General features: G+C 50.5%; 1 protein-coding gene across 1 annotated transcript in view; it reads right to left on the reverse strand.

Annotated features, from left to right (window-relative positions):
• Positions 1 to 1950: 1950 nt before the first annotated feature.
• PPP1R16B (protein phosphatase 1 regulatory subunit 16B) overlaps positions 1951 to 27807 on the reverse strand; it is a 78648-nt gene continuing 52791 nt past the window's right edge. Inside the window, exons 2-10 of the mRNA XM_036245013.1 lie at positions 24568 to 24638; positions 20661 to 20806; positions 15707 to 15810; positions 13599 to 13723; positions 11717 to 11842; positions 11098 to 11173; positions 9840 to 9969; positions 9579 to 9747; positions 1951 to 6512 (exon numbers count right to left, since the gene is read on the reverse strand). Coding sequence (XP_036100906.1) covers positions 6003 to 6512; positions 9579 to 9747; positions 9840 to 9969; positions 11098 to 11173; positions 11717 to 11842; positions 13599 to 13723; positions 15707 to 15810; positions 20661 to 20806; positions 24568 to 24638 — 1457 coding nt within the window. The 3' untranslated portion in view covers positions 1951 to 6002. The remainder of the gene's footprint in view (positions 6513 to 9578; positions 9748 to 9839; positions 9970 to 11097; positions 11174 to 11716; positions 11843 to 13598; positions 13724 to 15706; positions 15811 to 20660; positions 20807 to 24567; positions 24639 to 27807) is intronic.

Here is a 27807-nt window from a genome sequence, read left to right on the forward strand (position 1 = left end):
TCATTCCTTCCAAAATAACGGTCCATCATAATACCCACTCAGGTCGCTTCCTCTTCTCTCACTTCATGGGGTTTTGCCTGGCAAAACTCCAACCCACTCTCCACTTACTTTCCACCTGCACCTGAGCAGCCGTACAGTACTGGGGAAAAGAAAACGCAACCAGGCTGGCTGGTTGTGCCTTAAATTTATGATCTCAAGTGCCTGCTAGCCTACTTTTCCCTCCTTCATTCTATCTTTTCCTCTTTCTTATTCTTCATTTGCTTCCTATTTCACTGAGAAAATAGAAGCAATCAGAGAGAACTTCCACCTGCTCTCACCACATCTAACTACCCATCCTCATCTCTTCCTACATACTGGGCCTTCTGTTACTATTGATCAACTGACATTTCCGTTTGGGCCCTAGCTGCTAGCCCCTCTACTAACCTATATCTATCTCTCCAGCAATTGTCTCCTCTCTCCCAGGTCATCCATTTCCCTTCTTTTTTCATTTCCCTTCTTTTTTTTTTTTTTAATCCTCACCCGAGGACATTTTTTTCCATTTTTTGTTCAGATAGAGTGGGAGGGAGAGAGAGGGGGAGAAACATTGATGTGAAAGGGACACATTGAGTGGTTGCCACCCGCATGACCCAACCAGGGCCAGGGACAAACTGCAACCGAGGTACGTGCCCTTAGCGAGAACCGAACCCCGGTCTCTCTGGACCGCAGGCTGACACTCCAACCGCTGAGCCAAACTGGCCAGGGCCATTTCCCCTCTTTACTAGTTCATTCCTATCAGCATCCAAACATGCTGAAATGTTTTTCATCTTAAAACAACCCTCTCTTAATCCTACATTTCTTCCTCCCCATTTCTCTGCTCACTTTGATAGCATAAAACCTCAAGTGAGTTGTGTATACTTGCTGTCTTGTTCTCCTCCCATTCTCTCTTAAACCCTGTCCAATCAAGCTTACGCCTCCTTTGTTCTACCAAAACCTCTTATCAAGGTCATCATGAGCTCCAGTGTTAAATCCAAGAGTCAATTTTCAGGCCTCACTTTCTGTGTGTAAATGAGAGACCAAATGTACAACTGTAAAGTGCTTCCTAAATGTAAGAGGTTACCATTATTATTTAGAAACCAATAAACTATTTAAATGGATGGATGCCCCAGGCTGCAAAGCTGCCACTGTTCTTCCCATCCTCTCCCCATCCCCACCCTGTTTGTGAAGCTTTTCAAGCCCAAGGGTGCAGCCTTTCCTGTGTCCCTGCTCTGGCATCCATTGTCCAGAAGGGTCCAAGAAAGCACTCTTTCCATCTTCTTCTGAGATACCAACAAATGTCTGAGAATGACAAAGACAAGGTCCATGGTCTGGGGCTGTGTGACCACATAACTTGTCAACGCCTCTCTTGCCTGAGGGAAAAGCCAGAATAACCAGGGTCTCAGCTGCTGTGTTGTAATAAAGTGAAGTAGTATATAGCATTTTACCTCCTCACTATAAGCTAAATGAGGAAAAGGATTGGTGTGGGATGGGGGCAAGAGGATAAAACAGGTCAGTGCACTTCAGTCCCAGAACAGAACAGAGGAGCAGCCTTGTTACATATACATATGTCATCAGACAGACCTTTGAAAGGGTGACCTATTGTAGGACTCCATGCTAATTCCAAAGGAAACTGACAGAGTGCAGGTCATTCTCAATCATTCATCTTTTCTTGAATCCACTGGGTTTCATCATCTCCCAGTCTAGAGAGACACCCGCTCCATATCTGAGACCTCAGAGCTCCCTCTGCTTAAGGGGCCTCCTGGGAGAGTCTTCTGTGTGGTGGCAGGGGGGATTCCCCATCTTCTATCCCAGGCGTCACCTCTTTGTGAATTCAACTCAACACAGTTCAAGAGCGCTCATGGCAATGACCACAGCCACACTAACAGGTGTTATTAAAAGGAATTTAATAATCTTAATTAAAAACTCAACAGCGAATTCCATCACAGGCCTTGGCAGCTGGAAGCCACTCCAGGGGCATGCCCCTTTGGGATGTGCTGGGGCCATGGTCTTGGGCACGAGGCCCACCACTGCCCCATGGCGAGGAGTTACCTGAAAGTTACTTCAATACAATATCAAAGATCTGCAAGGATTTTTTTTTTTTAAAAAAGTTTTAAATATATTAGACTCTCTTGATTGCCATTTTTACACAAAGCTGTTGATACAGTATACAGAGTTTTAACTTTTTTCACATAAAATACATTTTTCTTGTGTTCTCTGTACATCAGTGGCTTCTGGTCTGGTGAATTATTGCGGAGGGCTGGGGGTCTGCAGACTTTTCCTGGGTGCGCAGAGCCAGGCCCCGCGCTATGGCACTTGCATGCCCATGGGAAGCAGGTTTCTGGCCAAATGGCCAGCAGGAGACTCCTATCAAGTACAGGGCTATAGCTTGTGGAAAAGGGATCACTTCTGTGGAGTTATCCACTGACCACATGACCCTTTGCTCTTATGTGCCCTGGGGGAGGGGAAGCTGTCCCCTGGGCTAAAATAGCAAGAGTTAAATATAGTCCTTCTGAGCATCTATAAGGAGCGCCTTCTGGGAAGTGCCCCAGGATCCTGCTCTGGGAAAGCAGGTGGAAGAGAGAGCTCAAGATCAAAAGGTATCTGACACCAATAACCCAAACAGTCTTATGTTACTACAAAGCCAGCAAACTGTGGTGGGATAGGACAGGGGACATACCCTTGTTTACATCCACTTAAATTGATCAAACAGTGCAGAGCAGTTTCATCAGTTACATCCTGAAGTCTTTAGTAGACTTGGATCTAGGGTTCATTCAGCTTCCCTGAGTTATTGGCCAGAAACTCACTATCTGGTGATAGCCATCAATTTTCAATGGTCTGGGGCATAGGATGGGAGCAAGGGCCAGGGCTCACAGTGAGCCATGTGGCACCTGCTTTGGAAGTAACTTCCTTCAATCTGCCAGGAACTGCCACCAGACCTAAGTCGCAGCAGGAGCTGGGCATCTGGTCAACCTTGCCAGCATTGTCCCAGCTCTTTGATCCATACCTGCTCGGAAGAGAGGCAGATTCGTGTTAAAGGAGAAGCTCTTTGTCCTCCCATTATCCATTGGTGGGGCAGGATGTCTACATAATAGCAGACATGAGCAAGAGACAATGAGTTTACAAACCTGAGATGCATTTGGCAGCAAACTGCAGACTCCTTATTCTTCCGCATACTGACCTAAACTGCTATTATATAGTGCCTCAAAGATGCTGGCCGGAAGGCAGCTAGGAACCCTGAGAGCTCCAAATAGGCTTGGGATGGTATCTGCCTGGAACCCAAGATCCAGCTTCTGCATTTAATGGCAAATGTCATCTAGGGTTGGTCGACAGCTATCTCCTGGCTAAAGAGATTCATATTCTAGGGAGTCTAGGAGCAGAAGAGCAAAGGGATGCTGGACCAGGATGCAGTCACTTTATCTCAGATGAACTGAATGGGCTGCTGCTGACATCCATGGCCCTCAAGAGATGAAAACCATAAAGAGCAGTCTCCTCAATCTTGTTTCTTCTTTATCCCCAGAACCTAACATAGTGCCTGGTATGTCACAACTACTCAATAAACTACACGAGTGGATAAATGGATGACCTTGGCCCCAGCGTGTCCTCCAGCACCCAAGAGACCTACAGGAAAAGTACCCCAGGTACTTGAAGCCCCAACAGGGAATGGTTTATCCCTGACTGAAAAGATGAGCTTGTGCTCAAGAGTCTTCAGTTGGCTGCTGTTGGGGAATCGGCGGGATTCCCAGCCTTCTGGATGGAGAGGAAGGGCCCAGGAGGAAGGAAGCAAGGGGGGAGGAGGGAATGGCCAGAGAGCTTAGAGTGGACAGGAAACGCCTTCAGTCTCCAGGCCCTGAGCAAACAGACCCAACCTGCACAGCTCTCTCCTGAGGGGTGTGGCTTCCCTCGGTACTCCCCAGTTTGCAGCTTAAGTTGGCTCAAGAGAAATTCCAGTGTTAGTCTAATCTGAACACTGTTTTAAAGCCAAAGGTATGTGTGTTGTAGATCATCCCTGCCCTGCTCCAGCCATAGGCTGAGATGACGGAGAGCCCACCTTAGACTCCAGGGACATAGGAGGCCTCACACACACTTGTCTGCAGTTTCCTGACCTGCCCCTCCACCCTAGACTGGAATTGTCCTGGAGTTGGGGTGGGGGTGGCCTGGTGCTGTGACCCTCCCTGCATCCAAGAGTCACCTACTCCTGGTAAAGCATCAGGCAGGCCGAAGCCAGCTCCCTCTCTAGGCTATGGATGGCTGTGGGGGCCACAGTGGGGGCTAGGACTGACAAACAGCAGACCCGTTACTAAGGCTGTGGTTGGTACAAGGGGAACTTCTCCAGCCACAGCCCCCTGGCCCAGGTGCCCCCTGGGAGAATTTTTCATAGGCTCAGAAAGAAGAGGGTTAAAGGGAACCCAGATTTGTCCCCCATATTACAGAATCTGGATCTAGGGGGCACCTGCAGAGCTCTAAGGAGGTAGTTTTAGGACAAATAAAAGGCGCACAGAGCAGGGAACAAGCCTACTCATTAGTTACACCAATAGGTTTTAGCTGAGCCAGTGGACAGTGCCCAACGCATGGGCTCGTGAGAGAATGCAGTGGAGAGGGGGTGGGCACCTGCCCCTCGGGAGAATTGATGGGTGGTCACACAGCTGGCCCAGGCATGGGCGAGGCTGTGGGGAGCAGGCCCGTGTCCACCTCCCCAGGGAGGCTGGGGCTATGAAGTTGTAGAGCTGGGGTGAGACCCAACTCCAGCCCCACCACTGCTCTACTGAATGCAGGTCAGGGTGTTGGCCATGGGCTCCTTGCATCTGCAGCTCTGGGGTGTCACCATTCCGGCAGGAGCCGTCTGGGAGCCCCTGGGCCAGGCAGGAACTCACAAGGGCCAACCGGCAACTTGTCTCACTGAGCATTCCAGAAAAGGTAAAGCAGGGCCTGGGGCCCTGACCATTCACTCTGGGAGTGGGGGGCCCCAGCAGCCCCTCCCTCTGATGGCTCAGTCTGAGGAGGGCTGGCTGAGAAATTACCAGCATGAATTAACCCCTCTCCTTGGAGAAGCCCTTCCAGCTGAAGCTGCTCCCTGAAGTTCATTTTCCCAGCACAAGTCAGTAAAACCTAGTGATCATGACATTCTCCATGACAGCAGTCAAACCCAGTTCCCTCCCGCCTGGATTTCACAGCCTTAGATAATCTTTTTAGCAAATGCACTTTTGGAAATACTGACTCTGTTCCCCCCTCCACTTTTTGATGCTTCTACCCACGAACAAAATGTGATTTGGATCATTCCAGGAATGGAATAGCCTGGTTTGCTACCTTGGCCCCTGGGGGGTCACAGCTGGCCCTTGGCATGGGCATGGCTGTGGGGAGCAGGCCTGTGTCCATTCCATCTACTCATGTGGGTTCATGGCTTCCTCTGAACACAGAGAGGACTTCCTGCTCCAGTCAGATATGGATGGTGGCCCAGACCCAGACAGGACTCTGGGCAGGACTATGGGTCTCAGCTTAGCAGGCCCCCTCTCCTGCTAAAGCACATTGGCAGTGGTGACAAAACTCTTGAGTCTTAACCTCAGTCCTCTCCGTAATGGAGCACAAATTCTCTGTCCCACCTGCTTCCCATGAGCCCAATTGTCATTCATACTGTGTGTGTGTGTGTGTGTGTGTGTGTGTGTGTGTGTGTGTGATGTGAGTTCTGGTCCAGAGAAGCCTTTACCAACAATAGAACTGGAGTCCAGCCCTCCCTCCCAAAATCAGACAGCAGGGTGAGTCAGGAAGCCGCGAGGGGCCTTGATTCTGATGGCAGACAATGCAGCAGGAAGCAGACCGTGGGAAGGGGTGATGCCGGGGGCAGCTGGCTGAGAGGTGGGGTCAGCATTCCCCTGGAAAGCAGAGCTCATCTCCCCCCCAGTTGCCCTCTGAAGCCTCCCTGGACAGGACTGCTGGCCTGGAACCCAGGGACCCCCCTCCCCAGAGCATCTCCCTCCTCTGTCACATGGAGACTAGGAGATGCGGCAGCAGCCATGGACCTTCTCTTCCATCTCCTCAATGGGGGCCTTGAACTTCAAGAGGGGGGGATCTCCGCTGGTGACCGTGTAATACACCGAGGTCCCATTGCTGCTGTAGGGTGAAGTTCTGCCTCCGATCAAGGGGGCCTTGCCTTCACTGCTGCTCTCGCCCGTCCTGGCCATGCCGCTGCCCAGGTGGGTGCTCAGGAAGGGGTGGCTGAGCAGCTTGGCTGCAGCCCGATGTCGCTTCAGCTCCAGAAGCGTCTGGGGGCTCTGTTCCTTGTAGCCACTCCAGGGCGGGGTGGCGTCAGCCACTGCGGGGTTGCCGTAGACCATGGTGTAGTCGGGCACCTCGTGCACTTTCCAGACATCCCCATTGGACAGTGCATACTGGTAGGCGCTGACCGGAGCCCGGAGCCCGTTCTCAACAGGCATGTCCATTTCACCCCGTGGGATCTTGGTAGAAAACTCAGAGAGCAGCACGGGCTTCTCCAGCCGGGGGTTCTGAGAGTGAAAGGACAACATCACCAGCTGGCTGGAGGATCTGAACCCGCTCCCCATGCGCACCTCCGCTGAGGGCCTGATTGTCTGGACCTGACCCCATCCAGTTTCCCTGCCTGGGTAACAGGACCTCCATTTTGCTTCGGGGAACTCACCAGTCAATGTGTTCTAGTAGGGCTGACCAACCCCCATCCTTGCCCCAAGGGCTGGCCCCAGACCCCAGGCCTGGACAGCCCACACATACACCACAGGAACTGGCTCAGGGATGGGTTCTTGACTGAAACTGGTTTGGTGAAACGCAACCCTGGGCCTTTTGCTAGAACGACTGGGAAGAGAAGTTCTGTTTGTGTAGGCATTTGGGTGGTGACAATGACACAAGTTAGGGGCTGGGGAGATGCTATGTCTAAGGGCCTGCTTGACAGTGAGGCTGACGCCAAGGAAGACGGAGGGAGAGAGAGAGAGAATGCGTCCTGATGACTGCATTCAGCCCCTGGACCCAGCTGGGCCCAGACTCCCCAGTTACGTGACTGGTAAACTCCTGTCACAGGAGTCGACCTCAGCGGGGGTTCTGGTCGCCTGCAAGCCCTCCTCTGTGTTCCCAGCATATCGCCACTCCGAACAGCAGAGGCTCCTGCCCAGAGGGCCTCTGACCCGGAAATCCCTGGGCAACTAGAGCTGCCTAGAAACTATAAATGAAAAGGTTGATACATGTGACAATAACAAAAATGTAAAACCTAGCAAAAATCACCATAAACAAAGTCAAAAGGTACATGACAAAACTGGAATGATATTTGCAACATATATGACAGAAAAGGACTAATTTCCCAAATAAATAAAGAGCTCTTAAAAGTTCATTTATAAAAGCCCCACCACCCAGAAGAAAAAATGGACAAAAAACACTAATATACAGCTCAGGGCAAAATACAGCATGAAAACACAGGAAAAAATTAAAATAATCAACCTTACTAATAATTAATGACAAAAATTAAAACAACAAAAATTTTGCCGATCACATTGACAATTGTTTTTAAAGTGATGTTACTCAGTGCTGGCAAGGGTATGGGGAATAGGAAGGCATGGAAACTGCCAGTCTCCTTGGAGGTCAAGGTCACAGCAGCTGAAAAAATTTGTTTCTAAAGATGAATGAATCCTTTGCAAGCTCATTTCCAGGACTTTGTTTCAGATACACTCCCCAGGACAGCAAAGCCTTAAAGCCCTCATTAGACAGGTGAGAAATCATGGCGTGTTTTGTTTTTTTGTTTGTTTGTTTGTTTGTTTTTTATCCTCACCCGAGGACATTTTTCCATTTTTTCCATTTTTTGCACAGATAGAGTGGGAGGGAGAGAGAGGAAGAGAGAGAGAGAGAGAGAAACATCGACGTGAAGGGACACATCGAGTGGTTGCCACCCGCACAACCAACCAGGGCCGGGGACAAACTGCAACCGAGGTACATGCCCTTAGCGGGAACCGAACCCGGGTCTCTCCGGACCGCAGGCCGATGCTCTAACCGCTGAGCCAAACCGGCCAGGGCGCGTGTTTTGTTTTTTAAAAAATTTTTTTCTTTATTAATTTGAGAGAGAGAGGAAGGGGGAGGGAGAGAGAGAGAGAAACATCAATGAGAGAACATCGATTGGCCACCTCCTGCATGCCCCGCACTGGGGATTGGGCCCACAATGTGGGCATGTGCCCTGACCAGGAATCAAACTGGTGACCTCTTGCATGGGTTGACGCTCAACCACTAAGCCTCACTGACAGGCAAATGGCATGTTTTTATGGAATATTCTGCAGCTAAGAATGAAGGCAGTCTCCATGTGCTGACTTAGAATTCCAGGGATCTCCAAGAAATGCATAAATCACAAATAAAAATAAATAAAGCATGTCCCTGGCTGGTGTGGCTCAGTTGGCTGAGGGTCCGATTCCCTGTCAGGGCACATGCCTGGGTTGCCAGCTCCATCCCCAGTGAGGGGCATGCAGGAGGCAGCATCTCTCTCTCCCTTTCCCTTTCTCTCTCTAAAATCAATAAAACTATATTAAAATGTTTAAATAAATAAAAAATAGAGCAGAGCTGGAGGCATCTAAAATGTGATTTGATTTCTGCCTACAACTCTTTTCTCCCTGTCCCCAAGCTTGGGGACTAGATGGGACAAAGCCTCCCAGTTGTCGTCATCCCAGCCAGCTACTCTGATGGGGATTCCCTTCCATAGGCACCACCAGTCCTGCTGCTGAGACAGGCCCACATGTGACCTCCCTGCTCACCAGGGAAGCAGGGTCCCCTTGAGATGTGTGTGCACGCTGGGCAACTAATCACTTTGCATCCCGCCAAAGCAGTACTCCCTAGAAATGCTTTCGGCGGCTCACTGTGTGGTGGTGGAACCAAAGGGGGCAGACCACTGCGGGTCCCGTGGGCCTCTGGTCTCCAGCAGTTCTGCTCTGGCCCCACACTTCCGCCCCACTCAGCAGACACAGCCAGGCATGGACCTGAGTTCTTCGGCGCTCAGTTGAATAGTGTCCCCCCAAATCTGAGAGTGACACTGTCCACCCCGTATCTCTGAATGTGACCTTATTTGAAAGTAGGATCTTTGCAGATAGAATGAGATTAAGATGGGGGTCGTAATGGGTTAGGGTGGGCCCCAAATTCAATGACTGGTGTCTTTCTAATAAGAGAAAACGGAGACAGACACACACACGAGGAAGACGGCCATGTGACGACTGAGGCAGAGTTTGTTACAGCAGCCTAGGACACCACTAGCACATCCCCTGGGGGTTTTAGTGTCCTTAACTGCCGGGGTGGCCGCCCTACTGAAACCCTTTTCTGGGAAGCCCGGGATCAGATCTGCCAGAGCACGAGCAGGCACGGTGCTCACTCCCTCCCCGTCGATGATGAGAACCTGCTGAGTGCCAAGGCCCCCGGCTCTGGCCTCATGAACCACAGTAGCCACCACCACCAGACTTGATTCAGCTGGTTTAAGGGCCCTCCCCAGCTAACCTCCCTCTGAAGGCTCTCAGGTGAAGAGGCCAGACCAGGCTGGGGCCCTGTCCTCCGCCTACGGCTGCCACTGGGCCACTCACCGGGTCCTTATTCTCCTGGTCTGTCCTGGTCTCCCTGATGTCCCCGTTGTAGGCTGAGGTCCGCTGATCCTCAGACGCACTCCGCTGCTGCCAGAGGATGGCCTCGCCCTCATACTCCTTCCTGTACAGGTTGGTCCTGTCCGACAGGCTGGCTCGACGTACCACCTTCCTGCAGGGACAGATGGGGTGCTGGAGGCTGCATCCGGGCACCACGGGCAGGAGCACGCATGGGGACCCCTGGCTGCCCGGCCCCTGACTCACCCACGGCTGCCTGTGCTGGATGTTCTCCGGCTCAAGGACGACTTGTGCCTCAGCTGGGACTTCATGATCACATCGTGCTTGTGCTTCAGCTCCAGCAGCAGGACCTTGAACTCCTCTTCCTCACACAGGTCTGAAAGGGCAGAGGAGTCTCTTGGGGGAGGCAGCTGGTGGTCCCCGAGAGCCCTCCAGATCAGGGGAGCTGTCCTCCCACTGACTGAAAACTCCCAGCACCCTTTGGGGCATGCAGGGAGAGGAGAAAACAATGTCACCCTTATGTCCTGGGTTACAGCCCAGTCCTTCGAGAAGAATAAGAACGGAAAACCCAGGTTCCATACATGGTCACAACTCCTGAGGTTCCCAGCTATGACTGAAGGAGTCATGCACCTTTGATACTTTCTAGTAGGACTTATCAACTCTCCCCCGACACAAGAAGTATCAATAGAAACAAGCAGGTACTGCCCTGTTTGGTGCTGCTCAGTGGTTAGAGCATCAGCCCACACACCAGAGAGTTGTGGGTTTGATTCCCAGTCAAGGGCACGTACCTAGGTTGCAGGTTTGATCCTTGGCCCCCCGTCAGAGCACATGCGGGAGGCAACTAATCGATGTGTTTCTGTCACATTGATGTTTCTCTCTCTCCACTCCCTCCCTCCCTTCCACTCTCTAAAAATCAATGGAAAAAATATCCTTGGGTGAAAATTAACAACAAAAAATAGAAAGAAACAAGCAGGTACCATGTAGCCCAAGCAAGAAGTTATACAAAGATACTAAAATATATATATATATATTTTGTGTGTGTGTGTGTGTGTGTGGTACATGCCCCTAGCGGGAACCAAACCCAGGACTCTCTGGTCCATATGGCCGACGCTCAACCGCTGAACCAAACTGGCCAGGTCAAGATGCTAAAATCTTATATACTCAACCCACCTAATTCTTTCATTCATCTATCTACCTTTTCAGTGACCCAGTCATCCACCTATAGGTTAGTCCTCTACCCACCCATCCTCATATCCATCCATCCATTCATCCATCCATCCATCCATATTTCATACTCCATCCATAATCCATCCACTTATCCATATATTTATCTATCCATCTATTTATCTATTAATTTATCATCTATTAATTAATTAATTCATTCATTTATTCTTCTACACACCAATCCGGCATCTATCAAACCATATATTCATCCATTTATCCCTCTGCCCTTCAAAAAATTGATGAAAGCCTATGTGTGTACCAGGTGTTGTGCTGGACTTACCTATTGGCATTTCATCCATGGATGTCCTAGCACTGAGGCTGGCCCCATGGGACACCAACAGCTCTGCCATTTGCATCTGAAACACAGGGAGAAGCCCATGTTCCCACTGCCCAGGCTCAGAGAGCCTAGGAGGCAGAAAGAACGTCCAAGGCCTCTTGGGATGTGACCCAAAGAATGGTTGGCCCAAAGAACGTTGATTCCCAGGGAAGGCTTTGAACCCGGGGGCCAGGAATCCTGGGATGCAATGGACTGACACCACCCCCAGTATGCCTGGACCAAGGGACAGAAGAAAAGGGGGTCAGCTGTAACTCTAGGGCTGCCAGGTGTCTGTGGAGGGACTGCCAAAACCGCCACCAGGGTTTTGTATCTGGGAAACAAATGGAGAAACACTCAAAGCAGAAACCCTGGGATTTTCTAATTTGGCAAATTTAATCATCATCCTGTTAGAATACAACTTGTCAAATGTTTTTGCAAACTCCCTAGGTGTTCTCGTAGCCCATATACTAGCTGCATTCAACACCTCACGTGGGTCTTGCGTTCTTTTGAACAAACTACTATACCAAAGGACAGCAGGTTGATCCTGCGCTGGCCTTTCCCACAGCGCTGGGGTGAGAACTACCTGTCCCCAGAAGGCAGCCGCATGCAGGGGCTCCCAGCCATCCCAGTCCTTCACATCCACGTGCACTCCGTGGTCCAGGAGGAGCTCCGCTGCTCGCAGGTATCCATTGGCTCCAGCTATATGCAGCTGAAGCAGAGGAAAGAAGTGAGCATTCCCTAAGGGAGGTCGGTCCCACATGTGGAGATGGGCTAGCCCTCTCCCTGACCCGAGTCCCAGGAGAGTGGAGCAGAATGAGGTGGAAATATCAGCCACATTGCAGAGAATGATTACATCTGCAATATGGACCTTGAAGAAAAGGCAGAGAGGTGAGCTCTTCTCCCCTGGGGTTGGTCACAGAGCTCCTGTGGTCAAGGCAACAGTGTTTACTGAGACCCTACTATACACTGATCCCTGTGGAAGAGGTCCCGGGGTCCAATATGGCAGTTTTAAACTATGTCTACAAATTCTTTTTTTTTTTTTGGTACATGACCCTAGCAGGAACCGAACCCGAACTCTCTGGTCCGTAGGCCGATGCTCCAACCGCTGAGCCAAACCGGCCAGGGCTGTCTACAAATTCTTTGATGCATCTCTCTTTAAAGGATGGAGCTTGCCCTGGCCGGTTTGGCTCAGTGGTTAGAGCGTCGGCCTGCGGTCCAGAGAGACCCGGGTTCGGTTCCCGCTAAGAGCACGTACCTCAGTTGCAGTTTGTCCCCAGCCCTGGTTGGGTCGTGTGGGTGGCAACCACTCGATGTGTTTCTTTCACATTGATGTTTCTCTCTCTCTCTCCCTCCCACTCTATCTGAACAAAATATCGAAAAATGTCCTCAGGTGAGGATAAAAAAAATAAGGATGGAGCTTAATTCCTCTTCCCTGAGTGAGGACCACGTGGACCAAATTGAGTGACTAGCTTCTAACAAATAGGATATTGTGAGGGGGCAGTGTGTGATTTCTGAGGCTAGGCCATAAAAGGTATTGTGCCCAGCTGGTGTGACTCAGTGGCTGAGCGTTGATCATGCACCAAGAGGTCGCTGGTGCGATTCCTGGTCAGGGCACATGCCCAGGTTGTGGGCCAAATCCCCAGGGAGGGGCATGCAGGAGGTGGCCACTCAATGTTCCCTTTCATCAATGTTTCTTTCTCTCCCTCTCCCTTCCTCTCTCTCTAAAGATCAATAAAGAAAAAATAATAATAGACAAATGTTAAATAAATAAAAGGTGCTGCTGTTTCTACCATATGCTTTCTTGGATCAATCACACTACAGAAGGCAGCCATCAAGTTGTGAGGACACCCAAGTGGCCCTCAAGAGAAGTCCCAAGGACTTGCCAGCCACCGTGGAAGCAGGTCTTGCAGCCCCAGTTAAGTCTTTAGACGACAGCAGCCCTGGCTGACCTCTTCACTGCCATCTCATAAAAGACCCCAAGCTGGAGCCGCCCAGTCAAACTGTTCCCAATTCCCTGACCCACAGAAACAATGTGAGATAATAAATACTTCTTGCTGTTTTAAGATGCTGAGTTTTGGGGTAGTTTGTTATGTAGCCATAGTAACAGTACATTCCCAGCCCCGTTCAAGGCCTCCGACGATGGATGCCACCTTGCAGACCTTAGTAGCCCCATTTCAGTCTCCCAGGAAATCCTCAGCACGTGATGAACACTCAGGAAGTGATTACCATTCTTAGAGAGCCCTCGGTGATCACAAAGTGCACCATGGGAATGGAAAAAGGATGGAGAAGGGGAAGAGGCAAAGAGAAACCAGCTGCCAGGCAAGGCGGGAGATAGAGGTGAGAGCCAGGAAGCCAGCAGAAGCCTGGCTGGGAGGAAACAGAGCCCCAGCTGGAGAGGTGTGGCCTCCACCAGGTGCTGGCCCACTTCAGCTCTAGCTGGTCTTGGTCCCGGCCCGTGTCCTCACCAGCGTGGCACCCTGGGCATCGATCCAGTCAAGGTCCTGGCCCGCGGCGATCATACAGTGGATGTCCGAGATCATCTGCTGCTCCGGAGCTGCCCGCATCTCGTTGATTTTCTCTTGAGTGATGCCTGCGGGGGGCAGGGAGGATTTGGTCAGCACCCCAGGCTTAGGCCGCAACAGGGAGGGGAGGGGAGGCAGCTAGGGAGGACAGGGCTTCTGCTCCCCAGGGTCTGCCAGTCAAAGGGGTAGACAGACACGCCCACAGATCATTATGTTCCATGCGCTGGCCCACAGAACAAAGGCCACTCTAGCCTGGCACCCCACAGGCACTGTGATGACATCAGTTGCTGTTACGATGCTGTTCTTCTACCTGGAAATCCCTACCATCCACGTACCCACCTCAAGCTGACCAAACGGCTGGCTCTGTCTTACACTCTAGGTCCGGCACATATCACCCCACCCCGACCCCAGGTGCCCTCCCCTGACCACCCTATCTGATCAGGGTCTGTTAGTTTCCTTCATCTTGTGCACAGTTGTGTTTGTAGCACAAGGCTCAATGAATTTTTGTTACGGGAATGACTGAATTAATGAATATACTGGGGTGGGCAAAAGTAGGTTTACAGTTATTTGTATGCAAGTAATACAATAATTATATAATACAAGAAGAAACTGTTGCATGTACTCACAACTAGAAACCTACTTTTGCCCACTCTTGTATAACCTTCAAATGGACAGTTGAATAAACTGAAGTGGAGGGACCCAGAAAGACATTTTAAAGGCTGAATCTTGCCCTGCTGATGTGGTTCAGTGGTTGAACGTCAACCCATTCACCAAGAGGTTACTGGTTCGATTCCCAGTCAAGGCACATGCCCAGGTTGTGGGCCTAATCCCCAGTGGGGGGCATGCAGGAGGCGGCCAGTCGATGTTCTCTCTCATCGATGCTTCTATCTCTCTTTCCCTCTCCCTTCCTCTATCTCTAAAAATCAATAAAGAAAAAAAATTAAAGCCTGAACCTCTTGCTAAAATGTTTAAGTGTTACTGGCAGCTACGAACAGTATGTAATGACAGAGTGACATGCTCTATAAAAAGGTCCATTAAGCCAAACATTCTTGGGTAGAATTAAGGGCAGGTCTGTAAACTGGAAAGAAGAAAAAAAAGTTTATTTTTATTAACCTTTCAATGAACTAGAGCATTTCCTTCCACCAGAACTAGGCAAAACCCACAGTAGAATTAGCAATGCCTGTGACATTCTCACCAACAGAAACTGTATGTATTTTCATATCTTATTATCTGATTGTTTCAGGAATTAATCACCTTTGTAGCTGCATTTAAACATATTTTGGTAGCTTTATTTTAATATAGTTGGTTTCCTTTATAATCCTGTGATTTTCATAACCATATTTAAAATATTATTCTGAGAAGGGGTCCATAGATTCACAAGATTGGCACAAAAACGGTTCAGAGCATCTGCAGAAGATGAACAGTTAAAATCTGGGTGCCAGGGAATGAGCACACAAATCGGCGTTATTGCTGGGAAGAAACAGGGCAGGGCCTGGGGCAGGACCCTGGACTGCAGTGATGGTCTGGATTTGATACTTCTTTCTGAAGAGGAGCTTCAGAGTCTGCATGCGGGGAGCCAGGCAGGTCCCTCTGATTGCTACATTTGTTTCCATTCTGAAGCTCATTTGTGACTGAGAACAGCCCACATCTTGTTTATGCCGGCCTCTGGCAGCCCAGTGTGGTGCCTGGCAGGCACCTGCAAATGTTCCTGACTTTTTTATTATTTTCCCAAGTGGGAATATATCTTTATTGTGAATGTTTATCGAGTTGTCACAGCTGACGAAGAGGAGACAAGTGCAGCTGAGGCCACCCGCATGTGTGTGTGGGTGACACAGAGAACAATACCTCCCTTCTGCACAGCATGTGTCCTCAACTTGTTAATCACATGACAATAATAATAACGGGGGCCCACCCCATCTCCTGAGCGCTGAGCATGAGGCAGGCAGGTATGTAGCTTGCTAATTAATGTGTTCACCTGCATCGATTTCAGAGACAGATGCTCAACGCAACACTGCCCTGAGCTCACTTGATGGCGTCTGCTGCGCTCTTACCCTGGTAGGCCATGCACGTCTCGATGACATCCAGGGTGGGTTCATCCTCACAGAGATCATACGGCATGTTCCCATCAGAGTTGACAGCAAGCAAGTCAGCCCCACTGCAGAGAAAGGCCTGGGGTGAGGGCCAGGTAGGTATTGCTAGGACTGGTCTTGTTGCCTCTGCCCTCTGGCCTCTCACCCAATACCCACTGTGCACACAGCACGCACAGCCTCACCAAAGTGTACCCCAGCAAGGACAGTAACTTCAGGATCCTGGGAACCCAGATGCAAAGAGGCCAAAATCCTAGCAGAGCTGTCCCAACAGACCTTCCCCAGCTGCCTGCTCTGAGCCAGTAGGCAGGCACTGGAGGACAGATGTCAGAGTCCTCCCTGGTGACAATAATAAATAACATTAACCACAGCAGCACCACTTACTAAGCATTTGCTTAGAGTCAGGCTTGATCTAAGCCCTGTATACACATCCTCGTATTTAATCCTCATAACAGTCCTCTCGGCCTGGTATTTATTGTTCTCAAAGGGAAACAGAGACTCAGACAGGTTTAGTCACTTGTCCAAGGTCACACAGCCAGGATGTGGGAGGGTCAAGACTCAAATCTGGGTCTCTGACGGGCCAGCATTTTTCACTTCTCTGTGTTTTATTTAGATTTTTGCCCACATGCAGAAACATCCTTGGCTACCCCCTCCCCCTCCTCAAAGTCCCTGCCCAAAAGGCTGACAGGACAGAGCCTCGGGCTCCCTGGCAGGCTCTGTCTTTTGGGCCACTAGTTCCCAAGCATGGTCCTGAGATGTCCTTTGGCAGAATTACCTGGACTACTAAAATAATTACCTGGGCTCCATCCAGACCTCCTGAAACAGAGTTTCTGGGGGTGAGGCTCGGGTTATGTATTCTAAATCCATCTCCACTTGGCTCTGGCACACATCAGCATTGGGGACCCACTGTACCGGGCAGCCACCACTCCCTTTCTTCTTGCACCATCACTGATCGGGCTGTGGCCAGTTCATGCTCCAGTCAGACCTAGCCACTCCCGGGTTCTCATCAGAGGTGCGGGCATAGGCCACTAGCCAGTCCTTTGGCCTCGCAAGCCTCCACTGTGACCTCTCTGAACTCCCGTGTGCACTTGGGCAAGCGAATCCTCCTCCCTGAGCCAGGGCAGCAGTGCGTCATCGTCATCCCCCTAGGAGTCACTCAGTGGGCCCCTGCTGCTCTGCCCTGACCTCTGCATAAGGTCGCCTGCTGAGCCACTCGTCCCGACTCCCTGCACTCAGGTGCTCGCATTGGCCTCCTGGGGCTCCAACCCACTGGTCTCACTCATCTTGGCTCTGGTACTGAAATCACTTGATTTCCTGTCTGCTTCCTTAAAACTTTTGCATCTGGGCGCACAAGGCCTGATCCAGCTCAAGTGCCCACCAATTATTGATGAATTCAATTGAATGCACTTGAAATTAAATGTTGCCTTTTTGTGTGTGATTATAGAACTTCTGCAGACTAGAAAGAATTTCAGGGAGATAAAAGAGCAGCAGAGCAGTAGAGAGAGATGTGGCCTTATTCATGGGAAAGACACTGCTGTCCAAAGCCCCCGAAGCAACAGGATTGGGGAGGGGGGCGGAGCCAAGGAAGTATGCTTGTTTTTTGGATAGCAAGAAAAACAAAAAGGGAAACAACACATAAAATGAGTGGAGGAAAAGAATATAGACTCATGCATTCTTGGAGACAGAGAAAAAGATATTTTAAGAAAGAAAATAATATCCTGATACCAAAGCCAGAGAAAGACACTACAAGAAAAGAAAACCACAGATCAATAACCCTATGAACACATGTGAAATTTCTCAACAAAATACTAGCAAACCAAATTCAACAGAATATTAAAAGGATTATACACCATGACTAAATGGGATTTATTCTTGTAATTCAAGGATGGTTCAATATACAAAAATTGATTGATATGATACACTACATTACAGAATAAGAGGGGATAAAAACCACATGATTATTTCAATTGACACAGAAATTCAACATCCTTTCATGATAAAAAAAAAAACATTCAACAAACCAGGAATAAGAGAAAACTACCTCAACATAATAAAAGCCATATATAAAAAACTCCCAGCAAACATCAAACTTAATGGAGAGAGACTGGAAGCTTTTCCTCTAAGATCAGAAACAAGGCAAGGATGTCTGCTTTCACCACTCTTTTCAACACAACACTGAAAGTTCAAGCCAGATAAATCAGGCACAAACAATAAATAAGAGGAACAAAAGAAATAAAAGGCATCTGAATTGGAACAGAAGTAAAATTATTTGAAAGCCCTAAAGATTTCACACACAACAAGTTAGGACTAATAAATGAATTCAGCAAAGTGGCAGGATACAAAGTCAATACAAACACAAGTTGCATTTCTATATATTAACAATGAATAACCTGCAAAGAAAGTTAAAAAAATAATTTCATTTACAACAAAGTACTTAGGAATTAAGCTTCATCAATGGAGTGAAAGACGTGTACAGTAAAAACTACAAAGCAATGCTGAAAGTGATTTAAGAAGACATAAATAAATGTCATGAAGTGAAGACTTAATATTGTTAAGACGTTAATACTATCCAAAGCACTCTACAGATTCCATGCAATTTCCATCAAAATCCCAATAAATAATATATATATATATTGCAGAAACAGAAAAAGACATCCTAAAATATACGTGGACTCTCAAAGATCCCAATAGCCAAAACAACCTTAATAAAGAAGAACAAATATGGAGAATTGACACTTTCTGATTTCAAAACTTAATGCAAAGCTGCAGTAATCAGAACAGCATGGCACTGACATATAGGCCTACGGACCAAAGGAATAGAAGACAGAGCTCAGAAGGAATAGAGAGCCCTCACATACATGATGAAGGGTTTTTGTCAAGGACGCCAAGGCCATTCCCCAAGGCCTTGGGCAAGGAAAGTCTCTTCAGTAAATGTTACTGGAAAAAAACTGGATATGGTGCTAAAGAATGAAGTTGAACCCTTACCTAACACAATAAAAGAAATTAACTCAAAAATGGAGGAAGATCTTAATGCAAGACCTAAAATACTAAAACTCTTAGGAACATGGGGCAAAAGCTTTATGACATTGGATTTGGTGATGATTTCTCAGCTATAACACTAAAGGCACAGGCGACGAAAGAAAAATATAGACAAAGGGGCTCCATGAAAATTTTAAAATTTGGTGCACCCAAAGACACTATCAACAGAGTAAAAGGACAACCCACAGAATGGGAGAAAATATTTGCAAGTCATTAGGGATTAATATCCAGAATATATAGAGAAATAAAATTCAATAGCATCAAGCAAACAACACAATTAAAAAATCGGCAAAGGACTTGAATAAATGTTTCTCTAAAGATATACAAATGGCCAATAAGCACATGAAAAGATGCTCAAAATCATTAATCATTAGGGAAATGCAAATCAAACTACAATAAGAGCCCTGGCCAGTTTGGCTCAGCAGTTAGAGCGTCAGCCCGTGGACCAGAGAGTCCCGGGTTCCATTCCCACTAAGGGCACGTACCTCAGTTGCAATTTGTCCCTGGCCCCAGTTGGGGTCATGTGGGTGGCAACCAGTCAATGTGTCTCTCACACATCGATGTTTCTCTCTCTCCCTCCCTCTCTCCCTCCCACTCTATCTGAAGATGAATGCAAAAGTGTCCTTGGGTGAAGATAAAAAAAAAAACTGCAATAAGAGACCACCTCACACCCATTAGGATGGCTATGATAAAAACAAAACAAACAACAACCAGAAAGTAAGTGTTGGGGAGGATGTGAAGACACTGGAACTTATGTGCACTGTTCGTGGGAATGTAAAATGGCACAGCTACTGTGAAAAAAAGTACCTACGATCCAGCCATCCCACTTCTGGGTGTAGACCCCAAAGAACTGAAAGCAGGGTCTTGAGACATGTTCACAGCAGCATGATTCACAACAGCTACAAACACAGAAGCCACCAAAGTGTCCATGGGAAGATGAATGGATAAGCAAAATGTGGTATATACATATACAATGAATTATTATTCAGCCTTAAGAAGAAAAGAAATCCTGATATATGCTACAACCCAATGAACCTTGAGGACATTATGCTAAGTGAAATAAGACCAGTCACAGAAAGACAAATACGACATAATTCCACTGGACGAGGTACCGAGAGTAGTCAGAATCATGGGGACAGAAAGTAGAATGGTGGCTCCCAGGGAGAGGGGAAGGGAGATGGAGAGTTGTTGTTCATGGGGGTGGAGTTTCAGTTAGGGAAGACGGGTTCCAGAAATGGATGGTGATGGTTGCACAAGAATGTAAGTGTACTTACTACCACTAAACCGTACACTTAAAAATGGTTAAGAAGATTCATTTTATATCATGTGTATTTTTACTGCAAGAAAACTTGGGGAAGGGGAAGAGAACGTAAGGAGAGAGAGATAATGAAGAGAGACAGAGTGGAAAAGACAGAGCGAGACTAGGAGTGAAAGAGAGACAGAGATCTAGAGAAAAAAATACCTGCCAGGTGGGTGTAGCTCAGTAGTTGAGCATCGACCCATGCACCAAGAGGTCACCAGTTTAATTCCTGGTCAGGGCACATGCCCAGGTTGTGGGCCAAATCCCCAGCAGGGGGCATGCAGGAGGCGGTCAATCGATGTTCTCTCTCATCAATGTTTCTCTCTCTTTTCCTTTCTCTCTCTTTAAAATAAAAAAATAAAAAAGATAAAGGCACACAGAGATGAAGAGAAAAAAGGGGAATTGAGGGAGGAGGAGGAGAGAGGTGGAAACAAAGAAAAAGAAGCAGAGATAAAGGCAGGATGTGAGGAGAAGGAGAAAGGGGTGGAGAGAGAAAAAAGAAAGAGATGAAAAAAGAGAAATGTAAAAAAAACCAAAGGCAGAAGGGAGGCTCTTCTTGAGGAAGAGAAGGGTACGTACTACTGAACGAGGATTTTCACCAGGTTGATGTGGCCACACGTGGCCGCGGCATGCAGGGGTGTCCACAGCTCGTTGTCCTTGGCGTTCACGTTGGCACCGTGGGAAAGGAGCAGCTTGACAATCTCTTCAAAGTTGTCGATGCAACACTGTGAGGGGGACACAGGCAGGGTCAGCTCCAGGCAAGGCCCCGGGCCCCAGGGGGGACACACCAAGTTCCCCTCGAGAGGCCACAAGGACACTGAAGCCTGAGATTGAATCCAGTTCCAGTATTTATATGCTGTGTGACCTTGGGCAAGCCACTTAACTTCTCTGAGCCTGTTTCCTTATAAGTTAATAATATACAGGATAAAAGTATAAAGATAATATTTCTATGAAGTCAGCTATAAAAAGCTTTGAAAGTGTTGGTGAAATGAGACAAAGTTTTGAAGGAGGACTTAAAACCTTTTTCTTTTAATTCCAGAAGGCTTTCTTCAAACAAAATTGGATGGAGAACGCTAACTTAGATAACCAATAGATTCAGGCAGGGCTGCTCGGTCGATTCTGGGGAGGGAGAAAGCTGGGAACTAGAGGGGTTCCCCTACCTACCAGTGGCCTCCAAGGTGTGGCCCTAGATCAATCAAAGTTTGAAACCTCTGACTTAGGAATTTCTGACTCAGGAGCTCAGTTCTTGGGGAAGCCCCAAGTGACCAAACCTCCCCCTGAAGAACCTAGTTCTGTGTGAAGGCTGTGTGGGGTGGGGAGGGGGAGTCTTGAGACAGTCCTTGCAAGGAGGCAGCCACGTTTGTGCTCCTGCCTGTCCACACGGGGGTCAGCCTCACAGAGAGAGAAGGTCGGGAGCCTGCAGCCCCCCAGATAGACTCAGGGCTCCAACAGTCACTGGAGCCGCTGACTCCAGGGACAGAGAGTGAAAGATTCCAAGGGGACAGAGAGGCCTCAAGCCAGGGCGATGGGCGGGGAGAGGAGAGGACAGGGCAGGAAGACAGGCTGCAGGAGGAGAGTCGGCGGGGCACAGTGCTCGGTGCTGCCCATCCAGCCAGGGCTTGGCCTTCAGTGCAGTGGGAGACATAGTGCAGTTATATCTGGAGGTACAGCACAACCAGACTTTATTTTAAATCCCTCCTCTGGTTGCATGTGGAGAACAGATTGCAAGTGCAGCTTCTTGGAGAAGAAGAGGGATGGTTGGGAGCTATACTGACATCGCCCAGATAAGAGATGATGGTGGCCTGGCCTACAGGAGTGACAGTAGGCATGGGGAGCAGTAACTGGATGCCAGCAGATGGAGAGGGGCACTGGTGGCAGCCATGCCCCTGGTGTGTGTGGGGATGGGGATGGGGACGGGGACGGGGCAGCACCACAGCCCCCACCCCTACCCCAGTGGAACCAGGGCTCAGCACCAGAACATGTGGGGAAGGACAGTCGCTTGCACAGATAGTGCAAGAGGCCCAGGTTCTCTTCTTGCACTCACCAGTCTGGGGTTGGCTGTGTCCCCACAGCGGTGACCCAGTGAGGCAGGGCGCTGCCTCGGGTGGTGGGGAGAAGCATGCAGTGGCGTGGCGCGGCCCGCAGAGGGCGCCAGAGGCGCCAGAGTGAGGCGGAGAGGAAAGGCGAGGCGCCCCAGGTTGTCACCCAGAGAAGAGTCAGAGGAGCCCCAGTGCCTAGCAAGGAAAGCAGCCCAGCCCCTGTAGTCAGGAGATAGGAGGGCCAGAGATCTTACACTTGGGGGCTTCAGAAAACATGAGTTTGGGGGGAGGGAGCCTCAGGTTGAAGGGGGAGAGAGAACTGCACCCAGAATTGCAGTCTTGTGACAGGGATACCCAGAGTCTGGAGCAGCCTGCACCTGGGAGGCCTGGGCTGAGCAAGGGCTGAGGTGGGGACTGGGCAGAGAGGTGCAAGGGGGTGGGGTGCATGCTGGAGTGGGCAGGCCTCCCCTCCTGCATTCCCCAAGGTGGGACATGGCACCTGGCAGCTGGACGACCACTCTGCCCCCTCCCTTTCCACGTCCAAGCTATCTCAGGGTGTGGATCCCATCTCTTCCTTGCTGCCCCACCCCCACTGCCCTGGCTGAGGCGTCATCACCTCTCCCTGCCGCTCCCCTCCATACATCCTCCACGGCCGGGTTTCCTGGTCAAGCCAGGCAGGCTGCCTGTGCAAATGCCCGCTGCTGGGCAGGCACAGGAAGCGCTTCATGTGCTCCTTGTGGCACTGGAGCAACAGTGACAATAAAGACAGCAATGACCACAGCCCCAGCAACGGCAGTGATAAAAACACGCCCCCTCATCAATAAAAGGAGTTACCAGGGCCATGCGCCTTGCTAGCCCTCGGCCATGCCTGGCCTGGTTTCCTCCTCAGAACATTTTGAGGACTCGACAGCCACTGGACACCACACTAGACACTGCAGACGCGCAGAACATTCCATCGTCACAGGAAGTTCTGTTACACAGTGCTGGGCCTGAGCCTCAGTTCCCCGAGCTGTAAAATGGGGGTAAGAGTTCAGAGGGCTGTTGTGAGAATCGGCCCACACTTCACATGAGTGAAGTTGCCCTTAAAACGAACAGGTGACAGATTTTAATAGTAACGATTGCTACTATTTATCCAGTATCAAGTGGTGTTCGCAGGGTTTCTGTGTGAATTCATTTAATCCTCATAGCAACCCAGTGGGATGCGTTACTGGTTATTCGTCTTTCACAGATGAGGAAAGTGAGGCCCCTGAAGGGGCAGGAGGAGAAGCGTGGAGGACACACAGGAAGTCACGGGGCTGAAGGCTGAGGGTGGGACTTGCCCTGGGGCTTACGGGCAGGGCAGCGGCTGGTGTCTGTTCACCTCTTCCTGCCCTCGCAGGGAGATGGAGAAACTCTCACCAACCCGGCTCCGGCAGCCTGGCCTCCCACCTGCTCAAAGCTGGGCCACGGCACAGGAAGGCTCCGTGTGACATTATACTGGCGTGCACAGATGGAGCACCTACTGCATGCCAGCCTGGGGAGGCGCTGGGGTCCACCAATGAGCAAGAGACCTGGGCTCTACCCTGGTGCGGCTCGGAGTCTGGGTGCAGGGACCAAACCAAACGATCACAGTAATGGCTAAAACGACCAGCCAAAGGGGTGCCCAGGAGAAAAGGACATGTGTATAAGAGCATAACCCTTGGGGATAACCAGCGCATGAGGGAAAGGGTGGCAGGGATCAGCAGAGTGTGTGCAAAGAACCAAACAGCTGTACGGCTGGAGCTCAGGGGGCCAGGCCGCTCGGGGGCCTTACAGGAAGACACCACAGCGCTTGGAGTAACGCCAGTAGATGCTGGGCTTGAGCGTCCCTATGGCCTGAGCGTGGGGAATGAATCACGGCAGGGCAGCTAGACGCTGGGGACCTGTTAGGAGGCTGAGGCAGCATCCAGGCGGGAGGTGACAGCCAGCAGCCCTTCCCCAGCCAGGGGGCTGGACCCAACACACTTCCCTAGAAAGGTCGTTTGTTGTGACAACATATGGTTCATGGTGATAGCTCATGACCAAGCCACCTTACAGGTCGCATCACCCCTGTCAGTCACCTTTGTCGGCAGGATGGGGGCATGCCATGGTGGGTGTGAGCAAGCGTGCTTCGTAAACAGTCGAGCTGCAAACAGATTTGCTGTGCTTGCCAAACCCTTTGCTAGGAAGGGAGGGTGCAGTGGACAAAGGCTCCCTGTCCTCAGAGGCTGTGTGTACACCGCGTGAGCGTGCACAGGGGCTCTGTGGGCGTGTTTGTAACAGGCACACACGTCTCCGAAGCACACAAGGGCCTTTCAAATGGGGCAGCTGCAGCTCCCCCTCCCTCCCTTCCTCCCCCCTGAGGCTTCTGGGCAGGAAAAAGCAGGGAGATGGGGCACCTGTCCAGGTGGGGAGCAGGGAGCCAGGGACCCCTGCCAGCCCGGCCTTACCTGGTGCAGGGCTGTGAGTCCATCCTCGTTGCACAAATCAGGGCTGACCTTGTTCTTCAGGAAGTAGCGCACTGCAACAGAGGGGACAGGAGTGAGCGTCCCGTCACACTGGGTGTGCAGGCATGCAGGGGGCCCAGGCAGACGCACTCTCCCCAGGTCCTGACACAAAGGGTCTTGTTTGTTTGTACTGCCTTGGGGCACTATAAATGGACATTGGTCCCATCACCAACTGCTAAAGTCCTTCTATGGCTTCCCACTGCTCTAGGAACAGTCAAAACCCTTGCATGGGGTTTATCCCTGCCTGCATGTTCCATCCACCCTGCACAGTCCCAGTGGGCACCACTCACACCCTGGTCTGTAAGACTGGCACCTACCTACCCACCTCTCCAGTCTCTTCTCAAACCCTAAACACATTCCACAATGGTCTTTTGTCAGCTAGGGTCACCACGCTTCCTCTGGCCTCTGAGCTTTTGCAGAGCCTGTTCCCTCTGCCTGGAAGAACTCAATCATCCTCCATTCATCCACCCATCTGCCATCCATGCTTCCATTTTTAGCATGTGCATGTGCATGCACACACACGCGCATGCACACACACACATGCACACACACACATGCACACACACGCACATCTACCTCACTACCTCACTCATCCTCTGGGTCTCAACTCAAACTCCAAGACGAGGGCATCCCCCCAGTTATATACACCCACCACCCCTATGCATTTCACGTATAGCCTTATCACAACTACAATCACATAACTATTTGGGTAATTACGGGCTTTGGGTCTGTCTGCCATAGGGCACTAAGCCCCAAGAGGGCAGGACAGTGACAGCATTTACTGCTCTTTCCCTGAGGCCTGGCACACAGTAAATCCTCCACAACCCTTCCAGGACCCTGACCGAATCAGCAGCCCCCTAGCTCTGTCCAAGCACACAGCCTCTCCATCTCTGAGCCAAGCAGGCCACCTTCCGGTGCTGACCCCAGATGGCTTGTGTCTGGAATCAGCAGCATGGCCCGTGGGTCTCTCCTGCAGAGTTGTGGATGACCTGGTAGCTGGTCCCAGCCTGAGGGTCATGAGAGGAGACTATGGTAAAGCCACTGATCACCAGACCCAGCCTGTTCATGGGCCAGGGAGGATGTTCCGGGCCTGGCGATGGCCTTTGGAGAGTAGAAGTGGTCATTGTGTCCCTGTCCAGGGAGATTCTATTCACATGAAGCAAAGCTTCATGTCCCATGGGGGTAGGGGATGGACCAGGCTTCCCATCCAGGAGACCGTTAAGGCAGAAATTAAGGTTCAGCTGCCAAAAGCAGCCTGTGTATACAGCAATTATTGGGGTGTTCTCCATGCTGTGTGGGAGCCCAAGACATGTAATTACTCCAACGTCAGGCAGTTATTTTCAGTCCAAGAGGTGGGACTACTCACTTCATCTCTAAGGAGCCCTTACTACTCGGGGGCCAAGGTCCCCTCAGTGGTTCTACTTCTGCTCTAGCTTGGAGCGTGGCTCTGAACACAGCTCCTGGAGCAAAGACCTCCCCACCCAGGGCATGACCAGGCTCTCCTGCCTCTGGGGTTTAGCAAGAAAAATGATTATTCTATCAACAGTGTCTTCTCACTGAGCCCTTCCCAGGTCAATGCAGAACCACTCTTCCATGGATTCGTGTCTGTAATTATTCCCCTTATGAAGAGGAGGAGACAGAGGGTCAGCTCACAGTCACACGTGGCCAAGTGGAGGAAATCAGACCCTATGATTTCAAAGCCAGGCTGATGAGCACAGAGTTGCTCTACCCTGCGCCCCTGAGGCCAGGAATGGGAACCCGCATTGCTGGGGCCCTGCTGAGTGGCCAGACCCGTGCTGAGAGCTGGCGTGGGGAGGCGGGTGACCGCAGAACAGACAGCAGTGACCTCTCCTTCTTAAGCATGAGAGGCCCTCAGTTCCCAGCCTCTTCTTGCAGACAGAAGGGCTCAGGGATCCAGAAACAGGACAGAAGAAACACTGCCCTGGGGGAGGGCACAGCCAGATCTTCCAGGGCCATATTCCATGAAAATTGGCTTCCTCTCACTCTCTGCTCAAAGCCCTCTTGCGGCTCCATGTTGCTCTTAGAAGGAAGTTCAGAGACCTTCTGCGGCCTCCACTGGGGCCGCCAAAGGATGCTCCACGCACCGCGGCTGGCGTGCAGCCTGATTCTGTAAACTGTTTTACCGGAACACGTTCGCCTACGTGCCCCCTGTGGCTGCCTTCACCCCGCAACAGCAGAGTTGAGGAGCTACGGAGACCTGCAGCCCACACAGCCTAGAATATTTTCTCTCTGGCCCTTGACAGACCAGGTTTGCAGACCCTGGTCTTCCAGGTCCTGCACGCTGTGGTCCTGCCTACAGGGCTGTCCCCTGGCGTAACTCCAGGGGAATTATGCAGTCATCCCGTGAATGGCTTCCTCTGGAGTGTTGGTGGCAGCCTGCTCAGCCACACCTCGCGGGCCCCTCTCCAGGCTCATCTCTTGCTCCCGGGGCACCTTACACAATGGTGGACGCTGCCTTGGTAGGGCCTAAGGGGTCGACTGAGGCTCAGGGAACACAAAGAGGGGGCATGCGGTGCCCCCCAGCCAGGCTCACCCACCACTTCTCATGGTCCACACTCGGGTCTGCTCCCTGTCCCCCACGCCCCAAGGCCCGGGCTTGGCCATCAATTTGTCAGGGACCCATCTGCTCTCGCACGTTTGTTTAGCTGTGGCTTCAGGCACGTTATGCCTCCGCTCTGTGCCTCAGGGTCCTCATCAGGAAAATGGGGTCACCTCCTTTGTGGGGCTGCCGTAAATATTAAGTAAGACAACATCTGAGAGCTACTACTATCATTTCTCTTAGAAATAAACATAAAACACAACCACTGAGCTCCTGCCTGGCCCCGCCCTGTGCTGGGAGCTGGGAATACAGCCACTGACATCTTCTATCTCTCAGGAGATCTCAACGTGCTTGTAAAAGACAGAGGCCATCTCTCTCCAGGGAACCCAAGCAGCTGGCGGTTCAAGGACCACAGTGAGGCCACAGTCGATGTCTCCACCCCACCCCCATACAGACGAGACCCACGGGGGATGGCAAAGAGGTGGTTCCCGCCCTCCTCCTGTGTAGTCCCACTCCTGGCACCAACCGCATTGCTCTGCCCACACCTCCCTGGCAATCTGGCTGGAATCTGGGCCAAGCAGGGCCATCTGCTCCCCTCCGTCTCCAGCTGCAGTGAGGGAGGC

Source organism: Molossus molossus, unplaced genomic scaffold, assembly GCF_014108415.1.
Source record: "Molossus molossus isolate mMolMol1 unplaced genomic scaffold, mMolMol1.p scaffold_m16_p_6, whole genome shotgun sequence".
In the NCBI taxonomy this organism is placed as follows: Eukaryota; Metazoa; Chordata; class Mammalia; order Chiroptera; family Molossidae; genus Molossus; species Molossus molossus.